Raw genomic sequence first — 14,238 nt, 5'->3', positions numbered from 1 at the left:
TACAAAAAGCAGAATTTAATTGCAATATACAACCGCAGAACTTTTATTTAACACTTTCATTTCGAAAGTCTGTTACAATAACCAATGTTTAAAAAATGCCGCGCCTCTCAACACTAACCAGAGCTAACCACTTAAGTGTTGTTAAGCGCTGTTAGTATTTTATTGACTTACAGATATGCTGAAGTTCAATCAAGACATGATTAAACAAATAAACGTAGCTTCTATGCTTTATTGTGTCATAAATCATGACATATTTTTTCCCGCCACAATTAATGGAATAAAATACTAAACGTAGTGTGACCGTACCACTTGCAGATTAATGAAAAACATCAAGTTGGCAGCACTATTTCGTTTCGTGTTACATTGTAATTGTTGTTTTGCGTTTTGCTCACAGTTGTTTCTAATTATATTATTATTAAAGGAACGTGATTAAAGCATGAGCACGCAAGTAGCAGTGGCCGAGCCAACAGGCACTAGGTCGGCCAATTTCTTTGCGCTGCAGGCGGCCTTCGAGGTGAGAATCAAAAATACTGGACTGCTGCTGCCTTGAGGCGACACCGGTAAATGTTATACAAATGCTTACAGGCTGCCCTGGACCAGGCGATTGCCGAGAACAATGTCGAACTGATGATTAAAGAGTACCACAGCTTTCGTGCCAATTCCGAGCACGACAAACGCTCACCCATGGACCAGGCCTTTCGGGAGGTTCTTATGAAGCGACTGAGCGACGATGTCGAACGCATTGGAGCGCTTGTGCGCCTATCTGTGGACGCAGCTCGTGCCGAGATCGTGTCGAACACAATACCAGTTGTGCTGCTAGGCGATACCTTTGATGTGGTTACGCTGAACAAGTGCGAACTGATTTTCAATTTTGTGGAGGAGCTGGTTGAGGTTTGGAAGGAGGAGATATTCTTTGCCTCCTGCAAGAACAATTTGCTTCGCATGTGCAACGATCTATTGAGGCGTTTGTCCCGCACACAGAACACCGTGTTCTGTGGACGCATTTTGCTCTTTCTCTCCAAGTTTTTTCCATTCTCGGAGCGCTCCGGCTTGAACATTGTATCCGAGTTTAATCTAGATAACTTTACGGAGTATGGGCTGGACAGCAAGGACCATGATGACATTGAAAACAAAGAGCTACAAGATACGGCCGAGGATATACCGCTAAAGATTGACTACGATTTGTATTGCAAGTTCTGGTCGTTGCAGGATTTCTTTCGCAATCCCAATCAATGCTACAGTAAAGCGCAGTGGAAGATGTTTCAAATGGTAAATCATTGAATATCTGCTTGCTTCATAAGAATAATTTATTCTTTTCTCTGACCACAGCACGCGGAGACCATACTACAGTCATTCTCGAGTTTCAAATTGGAAGATGTCCGTCAGAACAGTGACACCAATAGCCACAGCGACTCGTGTCCACAGTTGATGGATGTGGACATGGACGATGCTACGATAGATGCCGCTATGTCGGTTGCCATGCACAAGGAAACGAACTTCTTTGCCAAGTTCTTGACCAATCCAAAGCTGCTCGCACTCCAACTATCCGACTCAAATTTCCGGCGCGCCGTGCTAGTGCAATTCCTCATACTGTTCCAATACTTACAGGTCAGCGTCAAGTTTAAGATGTAAGTTACCAATAGCTGCTTAAGAAGTTCACCTTGCGATCATTAAGAGTTGTACTTTGTTTTCAGTGACTCCTACACCCTGACAAGTGCGCAGTCCGATTTCATCAAGGAAACGGAGCAGCGCGTTTACAAGCTGCTGGAGGAGACGCCACCCAATGGCAGACGATTCGCGCGCACTGTGCAGCATATGCTGCAACGCGAGGAGATGTGGAACAATTGGAAAAACGACGGCTGTAAAGAGTTTAAAAAACCCGAGGAGCCGGAGCCCAGCGAAGATGACGCCAAACCCTCACCTCCAAAACGTTCCAAGCGGCCATTGGGCGATTGTCTGCGCGATGCTGCACGCAACGGCAAGTTCTTCCTAGGCAAGTGAGTAAATCTGTGTCTGCTGCCCCTAACATAATTATAACCAATCGTACTTGTTAGCGATAATCTGACGCGCCTGTGGAACTACTCGCCCGACAATCTGCAGGCCTGCAAGAGCGAGCAGCGTAACTTTCTGCCCCTGCTGGAAACATATTTGGAGACGCCGCATGACAAAACCGATCCCGCCTTCGAGTGGCGTGCTCTGCGTCTGTTAGCTCGCCAGACGCCGCACTTCTTTACGTTTGTGTCACAGCCATCGTGCAAGATATCCGACTATTTGGACGTGGTGCGAAAGCGCTTAACGCGCGAAAAAGAGCTGGTTAAGCAGACAAGCACAACTACTGCAAATGCGTCGGAGCATAATAATGGATTGGCTGTTAACAGCGCACCCTCAGAGCAGGAGCATGAGGCATCAGTTGCCTTGCAGGAAACTGAGCCCGAGCAAGACTTGGAAGTCGAGGACTCTGAGCCTGTGGTGGAGGAAGTGGACGAGACGCCCGCGCATGAAAAACCGCTGATGGTTACTAGCGCCCACATCGAAGAGATAACACCATTAATAGGCGAGCCGTGGATGAAGGTGGGCAAAAAGATTGGCTTCAGCAATGACGAGCTGCTCTTCTTTCAAATGGAGAATCCAACACCTGGCGTGGCATGTATGAAAATGTTAACCAATTGGATCTCAGACGATGACGATGCCACGCTGGAGAACTGGGCCTACATGTTGGAAGGCTTGGAAATGCACAAGGCGGCCGATGCCGTAAAGGCGATCATTGAGCGCGAAAAGGCAAGCAATTCGCAGCCACAGGCCCTATGCCAGCAGGATGCGAACAGCAACGATGTGGAAATCCTGTCCGATTAGCAAAGGGAAACGCGTTATTTACTTTAATGCTGTTATAATATATTCATCAAATCCTTTATCACATGTAATAAACGGGCATGTCAAATTCCCAATTCCAGCTAGCGCTTCTTCGCTGTCTGCTGTGTGCTGTTCCGGCGTGGCTTGTTGTGTATCATTGTGGCACAGCGTGGAATGTGCCGCTCGGCGGCCTGCTGATTGAAGCGCCTGCTGCAATGCGGGCACTGTATATAATCCGGATTCTCTGATGGCGGCGGCGGTGGCAAATCACTTAGTTTGCCGCCGCGAGCCAAATGGGCCTGAACTTTTTTGGCAGCTCGTATGGCTTCAATGAATTCCTCGTGCTTCTTGCGCCAGTTACTCTTCTTTACGCCTGTTTTCAGACCCTGCTGCTGTGCGGCACTGCTGTATGCGGACTGTACGCGGCTCAAGCCTGGCTTCTGGGCCTGCTTGTTAAACTTCTCAGTGTCGGTGCCCTTGACTCGCTGCTTGGAGGCATCGAATATCTTGCGCTTGGTGGTCATGGTGCGCTGGCACACTTCCTCATGCTTAGCCAAACGGTCAGTGTTAAAGTGTCGGCCGCAAAAGCGGCAACTTTTGGTGCCCTCCGGCGGCTGTGCGTCCTGGAACAGTACATGAGCAACATAAGTATATCAATGCTTGGATTCGGGCACTCACCATTTGAATTTTGGTAACTGGAGATTTTGGATTGATCTATTTCCGTTTATACATTATTTAAATGATTGTTAACTTTGAATATTTGAACTCAGCCAAGTTGATGCGACTTACCTGACGCGCCTTTGGCGGTGAAACGCGGCCTCTTTCTGACAATGGAGCTCGTACAATCGGCGGACGAGCAGCTGTCGTTGCCGGCGTGCCGGCTGGTTTCATTGTCCTGGCTCTGGCGCTGCCTGGTGGCGAGGAAGTTGTGCGCACTGAGGTTTCCTTCTCCATTTTGGGTGGAGTTTTGCGTGTTATCACTGGCTTCAGGCGATTGGCATTTATCGCCGTGCCCGCTGCATTGTATTTGCTGCCGCTGTTGTTGTTGCTATCACTGATCAGATGACGGCCAGAGACTGGCTTCTCCTTGAGGCTCATTGTGGAAATACCCTTGGTGAGCTGCTGCTGTTGGGCGTGTGAACGCGTTTCGCTAATGGGCTTGAGCGGATTGCTGCGATCAATGCCGGCGCCACGACGACGCTCATCAAACATTTGACGCACCTTGCCATTGCCTATGAGCCGGCTGGAGGCGGCTCTGGGCGAAGCAGCAGCCGCTTGGTTAAGCTCTAGACGTCGCTGCTCTTGTTCGACCTGTGTCTTCTGTTGGAAGCGCATCTGAAATAAATTAATTGGAATTTGAGAAGGCTTATCTTAACAAAGCTAATCAGCCGCATAATCGCCTCTTACAGGCGCCGAATTGTTGATATCTCCGTGGCTAGGCGGCAGATGGCTAAGCGCTTCCATCAGCCGCCTGGCTGCCCACGATTCGCTTAGCTTAAGCGGCATTATATGATCATGCGTCGAGTCCGGCTCCAAGTCGTAGTCGGCATCGTTTTCGTCCTCGTCCGTTAGCAACATGTTCATGTTCGTGCGAAGCGCGCGTGTCGACTAAAACCTACGTGGAACTGGACATTAGCATGTCCTTTTCCCCCGTGTGGTAATTAAGTGAATGTGTGCATGTATTTGTGGGTAGGTGGTGGTAAGTTTGTCTATTCTACGCCCCACTGACCGAACGATGAGCCATACATAACCACCCGTCGGCCCCGCTCTGTCAACACACCAGCCACAAGCCAAATCTGTGCCCACTTACATGCCGCCAGTACATAAAGCCGCGTGCCACCCGACCCGCTTGGACAAAGCTAACCCTGGCCGCCGTCTTAGCTGGCTTGGCGAAATAGTTGGCGGTCGCTGGCATGCTCCTCTCCTAAAACTCAATCACTGTATTTGCTGTGGCCAGCCATGGCCAGTCACAAGTTGAGGAAATTGAATTTTATATTTTTCTTAGATTGAGCAGTTGACAAACCAACGTGACTGCCTCTTGCTGTGCCTTTATTGCTCTTGCAACAACAAGGTTGTTTTTATTTGGTTGTTGTTGCTATTGCTGCTGCATGCCAATAACAAAAATCAATGGCTGCAACACGACCCTACGGGTTGCCATGGCGCAGGGCGGCACACGGACTTACAACAAAAACAGTCCACAATGGCAGAGAAAGAAAGAGAAGTACTGAGAAACCATGCAACATTTGTTGCATTTCGACAAAGAGACGAGCAGCCCCTGGCAGGTGACAAAACTCAGGGGTGTGTTCCGTCTCGCAGGATTGTGCCCGACACCTGATGCCGCCCCAAATCAGCGATATAAATCTAGTGCAACAATTTCCGAGAATGTTTAGTTCAGGTTTCGTTTAAGTGTGTGTGCTTATGGGTGGGGTTGTGTGTGAGTGTGTGTGCGAGTGTGTGCGTGGGTGTTGTGTGGTAGTTCTCTGTGCGATTGTGCTGATAATCAACTAGCTATTTGACAGGGGCATATGATTATATAGAGTACTCGAATATTAAGTATACGTCAATTAAATAGCACAGTCCATATATATATAAATAAATATATATATATATATATATATATATAAACTGGCCAACTTTATCGAGTAAACATAGGCCAAAAACATTAATTACGATAATTTCTCTACTAAGCGAATTTTTGAAAATATCAAGCTATTTGTTTGTTTAATTGCTCGTTAAATTACTAAAGTTGAAGTTGAATGAGCGGCGTAAATAATATAATTGGCATAGATAAGCTTAATGTCAAAGACATCAACTGGGCAAGGTTTCTGTCACACATTCATTAATAATAATCTTAAGGTGTAATAAATATGTTTCGTTTAATAATTAAATTCGTATAGTATGCATGTTAAGGAAGTCTATGTATAAAGGCTTTATTAAGCCATTGTTTTTATTTTATACTAAGAGTTCCCATTAGCCAACTATTAGCCAAGAGCTAAAATTAATTGGCTGACATGTCGCTGCGAAACAGCAGCAGCAATAGCCCAGCCAGGGCTAATGATGAGCCAAGTCTAGACAAGAACATCAACAGCATGAAGTCGTGCCCATGTATGGAGCGTTACGGAAATTCGAGTGCCACACTGACTGTCAGCTGATTGCCAAAAATGGGCCAGACTGTAATTAATGGCCAAGCGGACTATTGGCCAGAGCCCAGAGACGGCTTTCGTGCGCTCGGCACGCTTCCTGTCAGACGCAGCGAGACTTACCCGCATTTGTGCCAGCCTTGAGGTTGGGCAATCAGCGGCATCTTGTGACGCCATCACCAAAAAAAGGTCGCTCTCGCAAAATCGAGTCCCAGTAGTCTCTGAGCTGCGTCGTGTGGGCAGCAGTCGCCGCGACGATGTTGGCGATGGCAATGGAAATGGAAATGGCGATGGCGATGACGCGGCACAGCTGCTTGGCAAGTGTAGACCCGGCTTAGATTCTCCGATGACTCATGCACACAGTCGGCTAAAAGTTTCGCTTTTCGATGTGCCTAAAAATAGCTGCAAAAAAAAAGAAAACCAAAAACAAATCAAATACAAGCGGCTTTTGAGCGGTTTTGAATGTCGCCAGGAGGCGTCAATGGAAACAGGCCGCAAATTGTTGCTTAACATGTCGTGTGGGCGACATCTGGAAGTCGAAGATCAAGTCGAGATCGAAGTTGAAGCCGTACCCAGTTGCTGGCAGCACTGGGAGACGTGGGCCGTGGGCCGTGGACCGTCTGCGACATTCAGTTGCTCCAAAAATGGGCTGCTCAATGTGCAAACTAATTGAATTGAATTTTATTCGCTTACCGAATTAATTGAACTGCGTTAACACCAGCAGACCTAATACATATACCTATGTATGTATATATATATATATATAAATATTAGATATATATATATGTATATGTATATGTATATGTAATGTAAGTGCGTATGTGAGTGCCAACAGAACCTTGGTTCTGCTTAAGTGATATTGGATACAATTTATGATACGTTTTTCCTAACGAATTACTACTAAGATTGTAGATAAGCTCTCAAAATATAATCATATACAAAACTAAATACGTATCTGTTTGTTTCGGAATTTAATTTTGTAACAATTTTGTGACGAAACTGTCATCCATACTAATTTCGAATTTCAACTGGCAAGTCAGAGCCAACTAAGTGCTTAAAACAATTGCGAAAATTATTAATTGGCACGTTTTCCACTAGCTATCGAAATTTTAAAGTGAAAATATATGAAAAGCTCCAGAAACTGAATAGTTTTGACTTATATCAAATATTCCAATGCCAATAGCTTACGTCTCTAAGACCTAATCTGACAATGTACTATTATTATATTTTAGTCAAGGGAAGCTCATTTATATTCGCGCCTAGGGTATTGAGCAGTCGGTATTGTCGTCGCACAGCAAGCACACAAAGCAATTAATTTATGTTTATTTTTTGGCACACGTTTGAATCTAACTGTTTGTGTGTGTGCATGTGTGCGTACGTATCTGCGTGTGTGTGCGTGTGTGACTTGAGGTGTTTTGTGTGTTGCTTTTGGCTGCGCCAAGTGCTTTGATTTGCATAACTTGGAAGCTAAACAACTTACCAGCTATGCGCCGACTGCGATTGAGAAATGTTAGCCAGAGGGTGAAGAGGGGGAGGCGAACACATACAAATACACATACACACTCACACACACCAGCTAAAACAGGCAACGGGCCGAGCCTGCTGGTCGATCCACGGCAAATGGCAGCAGAGTTTATTGACACACTTGAGCGTTTGTTGAATTTCAAAGCACACGGTTCAAAGTGGGGCACAGGACAGCGCCAGTTGGTCAAAACTGACAACGGGCCGTAATTACGCATACGTCGCGTGCGCCCGAGCCAAAGTAGAGGTGGCTAAACAATGTATGCGGCAGCCGTGACTCGGCTTGGACTGTTTACTTAGAAGTTTGCCCGGTGACTGAGACAAGATTGCGGCCGCACACAAAGCCAGCTAAACGGCCAGCCGAACAAGTTGTGAGCAGGCGGCGGCTGCAGCCGCAGCTGGCAGAGAAAGAGACAGCGACAGCGACAGAGACTAAGGTAGCGGCAGCAACAGCGGCAGCGGCAACGGCAGCGACTGAGGCAGAGGCAACGCAGTCGCTGACAGTGCACCGATCAGTCGATGACGATGTGAATGACGCGACAATATGAATGTATGTGTATGCCGTGTCGAGGGGGCGTGGCAGTCTGTGAATTAGTTTAAAAAAAGGGGAGAGCAAGAAATAAAACCAAATGTGCGTGCTTTTGTTCCACAAATATATATATATTTATCGCTCATGTGCCGACTTCGCAATTGTAATTGTTGTTGTTATTCATTTGATTCTTTTTCGAACTTCGCAACGCCTAAACATGTTTGCTTTCAGTTTCAGCTTTAACTCTTAATCAACTTTTCGCTCGGATCGCAAGACTCATACAGTGTCATAGTACATTTTAAGAAGTTTGTCTCAACCAACCAAAACTATCATTAATCATATATGACTTGAGTTACCGATGTATACCCTTGCCCCTGCAGAGGGTCAGCTGGTTTGTTCAGCAACCTGGCACGGTCAAAATACAAAAGCAAATATTTTCTTAAATTTGTTGAATAATTTTACGTAAAAAGAAACCTTTGAAAACTCATATTAATAGTCATATTTGTGTGCACTCTGCAAGGGTATTCAAAGTTCGGTAGTGAAAGTTTGCTTATTACTCACATTGCGTTTCTTTGCTCATCATTTGTTTATATAACAATTATTATTCATTACTTTTCATTTGCTTAGGTTTTACTGCGGTTTTGAAACCTAATAAGTGCGCGCCTTGCCTTGTGTTTCATTTTTCGTGTTGTTTTCTTTTTAATCAAAGTTTGAGCGAATTATTATCATGTTTTTCTCTTTCGACAATTTCGTACATATCGTGTACATATCATATACATCGAATGTGTGTGCACTCTTCGTGATATTGAGTAATCGCTTGATAACCTTTCCAAAATATATACTTCACTCAAATGTGAGTTCGTGAATATTCGTTCGTTTGCCATATCTTTAAAGTGCCTTTTGTTATTTTCCGGCTTGTAGCTCATAAAATATTTTGCTGGAATCATTTTTTTTGTTTTTTTTTTTTTTTGCATACATTTTTATATATATGTATTCATATACATATATGTATATGATTAAAAGTATATAGACACCGTGCATGTAAATACATACATATTTAGTAGATTATTGATTACCCTTGCCATAGTTAAATCAGATTTGCAACTACACCAGAAAACTCTCATGGAAAATAAGACAATTAACAATTATCTGTTTCCGTACATATTTTCATTTGTGTATAAGCATAAGGGGCTCCATGAAGTGATGTCTGGAGAGTTAGCAATTCGTGTACGATAAAGTCAATTGATTTGGTATGGATCTGATTTCTGCATGTTGCTTACATATATTTGCTTGTAGATTTATATTTGCTTGTTTTGCCAAAAATCAAATACAAAGTTTACAGCGATTACAAATACGAATACAATTACAAATACACACATGACATTCGAAGTCCTTACAATACACATACGAGTTCGGGTACATTTAACAATGACACGGCAACTTGAACATCAAAATCAACAGCAACAGCAACAGTAACAACAATGGCACTGGGAGCTGACAGCTGACAATAAACAACAATTACTTATTATTAATTCTAAGTACTAGGCGAATGCGGCGCAGGCCTAGGCGTCGTATACGTAATGCATGCGCAAAAACTGCCCAAAATGTTGCCCAGCCAATTGACTTGCAAATTTTCGCCTCTTCTAAAATATATATATTCTATATATTTATAATCTTACACAGTTGAACTATGTGAAGTCGCTTGGCTAAATACGCGGCAGAATTACAAATAATGATTTTGGCCTTTCAAAAAATATTGAAAATGCATATTTAACGTGTACAAGTGATCTACAAAAACGTACATTTATCAAAGTATAAATGTTATTGGTTTATCTTTGTTGCTTCATCATTTTTTTTTTGTTGAATTGTTGCGTATTAATAAAGATTAGAAAATAAATGAATAGCGGAGGACTAAAGTACATTGTGTATGTACATAGTATGTACCGTGTGTACTATGATTAAAACCTGACTTTTGAACTTTTCAATATTCGGTTGTTGTTCGCTTTAGTCATGGAGTTCTTGTGCGATGCTCGCGGCTACTTTACACTTCCTTAGCTCCTAGTACAGTTGCCACAAAAAACTCCAACGTTCCGATTTCAATTTCAATTTCATGAATCGATTTCGATTTCGATAACTATTACTATTCTAATACGATTACTAACCAAACGCAATTCGACGCGAAGCCTATTAAACTTTTCAATATGTGTAACTCCATTCTTAATATCCGTGATTGTCGAAGTTGTTTTTTGTGTTTACTTTTTCTCTTTTTTTTTTTTTTGTATATTATTATTATTCATTATGGTATTTAAGTTGAAAAATTGAACAACTTGTTCAATTTTTTGTCGCTCTCTGTTCCTGCTATGCTTCGTTCGACTATTACATTCAATAACATATCGTTTATTTGGGCTACACTTCAGACTACAAGATAATGCTGCCTATAAGCACATCGATCAGCTGTCGCTGCCTTTAACTACTTACAAAGATACTTTTCTAAACATTTTAAAGCCAACATTCAATGCGCTCTAATTTAACGTCTATACGACAATTGCTTAAGTCTTTTAGTCTACATGCTTTTATAGGGGGTTGTTCTTTCGGTTTTCTCATACTTCCATTTAACATTTATATATAATTCTGGCTATATATATATATATCGATCTGTGTGTGTGTGATAAGTGTGTTAGGGTGTTTAACAGTAGCTGCGTTAACTAAGGCTACGGGGCTCAGGTTTCAGTTTCAGTGTTTGTGTATTTTTAGATATCGATATCGATGTCGATATTAATATCGCTTTCGATTTAACTTTGGTTGTGCTTTTCGGTTTTCATCGACTCTTCAACTGTTAAACACATATACATATATATATAAGTATATATGAATATACTAGGCATTAGCTACTGCTAGTATACAAGTACATACATATACACACTTATTTTGGGCTATATTTAGGGGCATACGATGTTACGTACTGTCGTCATATGCAGAGAGGCAAGAATTTTCTTATTACCCGTTTTTGTTTTTGCTAAGATTTATCTTGTTTAATTTTTTTTTTTTCGACTTTTTGAAAACCTCCACGTTATTTTTGTTTAAATTACTTTCTTTGGTTTTTAACAATTCTTTAAGATATTCTTTGTCCTTCAAGACATTTAAGACTTATTCTAACATTAGATTTCTAAACATTGTTGTTCAAGGTTTTAGTAGCGGCGTTTTTTGTGCATTTGTGCACAAAAATGTTCAAAATTTTCAAATTCAAATGAGAACTTTAATGTTGTTCAAATAAACAAATCGCAAATGTCTGATGAGCCTATTAAAATGGCCGTTTCAATAAGCATTAGTATTCGGAATGAAGGCCCCTGATATCATTTATAATAAATAACATTTAGTTTTGAAAAAGAATAATGTAGACGCCTGAATGTTATTTGAAACATTGCAATTTCCTAGAGGCAATCATTATTCATATAAAGATATTAAATAATTATCAGTTGCATTCATTCTAAACATTAAAACTTATTCAACGCTTCTTGCGTCCGATAAACGGTGGATAATTGATGCATTTGCTGCATTTAGCCCTATGTATAAATACATAAGATTTGTAACTGATTTGGTTTTCTTAGCATATTAAATATATTTGCGGTTAGTGTAAGTTGTTTATTTCATAAACTTTACTTTATCAGTACGGGTGGGTTTTTGTGTATTTCAGTTTCTAATAACTGACCTGTCTTGGTGTGCTTGGGGCTTACCGATGCGCATTATAATTAGGCTGAACTATGTATATTCAAGTGTATTTGTTATTAACCTGGTTTTCCTCTTGCTTGGTTTGGGCCATTCTCAACTCAATGGCAAAACTCGTCTCCACTACATACTAATCTATAAAAATGCCGTATGTGAACATAGCCAGCATGTTCTACACAATTACAAATGACAATTTTTCAATTTCGCTAAATTAGCTGCGCTAAAAAATTGTTTAAAAATTGCACACGCTACAATTGCGATCTTCGGCATCGAAAATGTTCGGGGGGAATTTTTATAAAATTCATAAAAAGATGCTTAATACCATAATAATTTGTTGTTGTCCCTTACTATGCAAAATATGTTGCCTGCTTTCAGGTGCACGTCAAGACATTCTTGCTGTCGTTCTGTGGATGTTGCTGTGCATCTAAGTGTATGTGTGTGTGAACTGTGTGTAATGTGCAGTTTATTGGATATACATAATTTTCGATAAATTGTCATCTCTGGAATTAATTCAATGTGTTACACTCGCATGTTGCAGCTTAACTTCTTAATTGGATTTTATACGTAATTGGCACACTAACAACAAACACATACACAGACAGAAACACCAAACACAATTAAAAATACAAAACACGCAGTCAACACAAACATGCAGACCCTCGATACACATACATGCAGCTGCACCATGATGCGTATACTCAACGTGACCCTGCCTCCACGCAGGAATATGTATGGAAATGTCTGCATGTGTGTGTGTGCATGCATGAAGACCTGTGCCACTTGCAGCGCCTGACACAAAAGGACAACTAGGCATGGATGATTCTATGACAGCGTTAATCACTAATTTCTTCGAACTGTTTTGTTTTTGCAACAACAAGTTGCAATAATTTTTGTTTTTGCTAGAATTTTGTGTTCATTCTTAATCCGCCTCACGCGTTTTTTGGGTGGGTTCGACTGCTGCTCGGCCTGGTTACCTGTGTGTGAGTATTTGTGTGTGGGTGGCATGAGGTGGGAGCTTATTGTTGCTGAATTTAAAATATGAAATCGCCACAGTCCATGGCATAGTCAAAGTCCTCACCGCCCACATCATCGATGCCCGTGGAGTGAAAATCAAAGCCGCCAATGTCCGTGTGGTAGACGGCGCCACTGCACGAATTGTCGATTAGATTGGTGCAGTGAGTTGTTGGCAGTGCATGAAGGGTGAATGTGTCTTCACACTGCGACCAGGTGAGACCGCCACTCCAGACGCCATTGGGCAGCGTGGCCCAGCCCCAGCCATGACCCCAGGGCAGTGCGCAAGCGAGCGATGCCTTGGAGTCCGCCTTTTTGCTCAGTATGGCCACGGCGGCATCGCTCTTGATCAATGGATTCTGATTGTACAGCGTGCGCTGTGTGGTTAAGGCCGCCGAGGAGCTGCGATGATGTCTGCTGGTGCTATGGGCCGCCGACTTGCGCTTCTTTACCTCGGAGTTGGTGGCCGCTGTGGTGGTGGGTAACACTTATGATATGTTATTACAGTCCCGTAAGGGTCTCATACTTACGTCTTATACGCACAAGCGGACGCCGCAACACATTCATTAGTTGCGGCTTATCCACGACCAATTCGATTTGCGGTGGCGGCGGCAAAGTTTTAGTTATGGCGTCAATCCAGTCGCTTACCTCGTGCTCAGACTTGGCCAGCATCCAGTAGACCTTGGAGCGCTTGCGACGTGACCCAAGCGCAATTAGCTGTGACACGCTGACGCCATCGGGCAATGGGGGACGACGCGGTATCTGGCCGGTCCAGTGTGCAATGGCCAGCATCTCGGGCGCCTCCTTGACCAATATCTTGCCAGATGGCGATGAACGTCCTGGCTCCGTAAACCAGGCCATGGTGGAGTCATCATATAGTATAACCCATTCCTCGGCCCAGCGGTTCCATAGCATTTGCTCTGAAAGTAAATTTCATGTATTGTGTTCTGTGTCTTAAAGCTCGGGATGAGATGTGCTGCATGCTGGGCTAAGCGCAGATAATGCAGTCATAAATCTATCAAATGTCTTTTGCAGTCATTGCAAAGATAGCTTCAGTTTGTTAATAATTGTATGCATATAAGGCACCTGTCATATTGACGTTGTCAGATGCAATTTGTCAAAAACAAGATTTTTATTTATGAATTGTACTCACTTTTATATCGTAGAAGGTAACCGCCTTTGATTTGCTTGCCGCCGGTGCCTGCAAAAAAAAAATCGAAAACAGAATTGCAAAATGAGAGCAAAATTGAGTTGGCGTAGAACCCATCTACGCGGCTTCCGCTGCAGCAATCGTTCGATGATTAATTGAAAACGCCGTTGCCAATGCCATGCTCCATACTCCACACTCCACTCACGTTTCTCCAATGACCGCTTGCATTGACATCCCTCTCTAATCTGGCTGAAACCCAAGTTTCCCTGACAACCGGACCTGTATTCCGAATGTGCCACAGCTCTGTAGGA

General features: G+C 42.9%; 3 protein-coding genes across 4 annotated transcripts; 1 reads left to right on the top strand and 2 right to left on the bottom strand.

The window, feature by feature from the left end:
• Positions 1 to 360: 360 nt before the first annotated feature.
• LOC115771760 (THO complex subunit 1) lies at positions 361 to 2,865 on the top strand. Its single transcript, XM_030717611.1, has 5 exons — positions 361 to 514; positions 586 to 1,269; positions 1,330 to 1,628; positions 1,695 to 1,997; positions 2,055 to 2,865. Exons 1-5 carry the CDS (start codon positions 437 to 439, stop codon positions 2,851 to 2,853), a joined length of 2,163 nt encoding a protein of 720 aa, XP_030573471.1. The 5' UTR covers positions 361 to 436; the 3' UTR covers positions 2,854 to 2,865.
• Positions 2,866 to 2,870: 5 nt separating this feature from the next.
• LOC115771761 lies at positions 2,871 to 7,756 on the bottom strand. 2 transcript variants are annotated; one of them, XM_030717613.1, is made up of 5 exons: positions 7,471 to 7,756; positions 6,114 to 6,392; positions 3,640 to 4,185; positions 3,529 to 3,564; positions 2,871 to 3,473 (listed from the first exon to the last, which is right to left on the bottom strand). In XM_030717613.1, the coding sequence occupies exons 2-5, from the start codon at positions 6,165 to 6,167 to the stop codon at positions 2,952 to 2,954; spliced, it is 1,158 nt and encodes a 385-aa protein (XP_030573473.1). In that variant the 5' UTR covers positions 6,168 to 6,392; positions 7,471 to 7,756; the 3' UTR covers positions 2,871 to 2,951. The 2 variants fall into 2 exon arrangements, with proteins under 2 accessions (XP_030573473.1, XP_030573472.1); XM_030717612.1 differs by lacking the exon at positions 7,471 to 7,756 and adding an exon at positions 6,684 to 6,961.
• Positions 7,757 to 11,645: 3,889 nt separating this feature from the next.
• LOC115771861 lies at positions 11,646 to 13,932 on the bottom strand. The gene is made up of 2 exons (XM_030717742.1): positions 13,308 to 13,932; positions 11,646 to 13,246 (listed from the first exon to the last, which is right to left on the bottom strand). The coding sequence occupies exons 1-2, from the start codon at positions 13,690 to 13,692 to the stop codon at positions 12,798 to 12,800; spliced, it is 834 nt and encodes a 277-aa protein (XP_030573602.1). The 5' UTR covers positions 13,693 to 13,932; the 3' UTR covers positions 11,646 to 12,797.
• Between the last annotated feature and the right edge of the window lie 306 nt (positions 13,933 to 14,238).

This window comes from Drosophila novamexicana, unplaced genomic scaffold (genome assembly GCF_003285875.2).
Source record: "Drosophila novamexicana strain 15010-1031.04,08,12 unplaced genomic scaffold, DnovRS2.1 tig00000108-arrow-pilon, whole genome shotgun sequence".
In the NCBI taxonomy this organism is placed as follows: domain Eukaryota; kingdom Metazoa; phylum Arthropoda; class Insecta; order Diptera; family Drosophilidae; genus Drosophila; species Drosophila novamexicana.
Note: the sequence above shows the minus strand (reverse complement) of the source record. Positions and strands in the feature narration are given on the sequence as shown.

Coding starts and splice junctions, on each gene's coding strand:
- LOC115771760 (XM_030717611.1), top strand. CDS start 437: ATGAGCACGCAAGTAGCAGTGGCCGAGCCAACAGGCACTAGGTCGGCC. Junction 1,270..1,329: donor AGTGGAAGATGTTTCAAATG/GTAAATCATTGA, acceptor CTCTGACCACAG/CACGCGGAGACCATACTACA. Junction 1,998..2,054: donor GGCAAGTTCTTCCTAGGCAA/GTGAGTAAATCT, acceptor CGTACTTGTTAG/CGATAATCTGACGCGCCTGT.
- LOC115771861 (XM_030717742.1), bottom strand. CDS start 13,692: ATGCTATGGAACCGCTGGGCCGAGGAATGGGTTATACTATATGATGAC. Junction 13,247..13,307: donor TCCGCTTGTGCGTATAAGAC/GTAAGTATGAGA, acceptor CCACCACCACAG/CGGCCACCAACTCCGAGGTA.
- LOC115771761 (XM_030717613.1), bottom strand. CDS start 6,167: ATGGCGTCACAAGATGCCGCTGATTGCCCAACCTCAAGGCTGGCACAA. Junction 4,186..6,113: donor CAAGGCTGGCACAAATGCGG/GTAAGTCTCGCT, acceptor AATTTATTTCAG/ATGCGCTTCCAACAGAAGAC. Junction 3,474..3,528: donor CAGTTACCAAAATTCAAATG/GTGAGTGCCCGA, acceptor GTACTGTTCCAG/GACGCACAGCCGCCGGAGGG.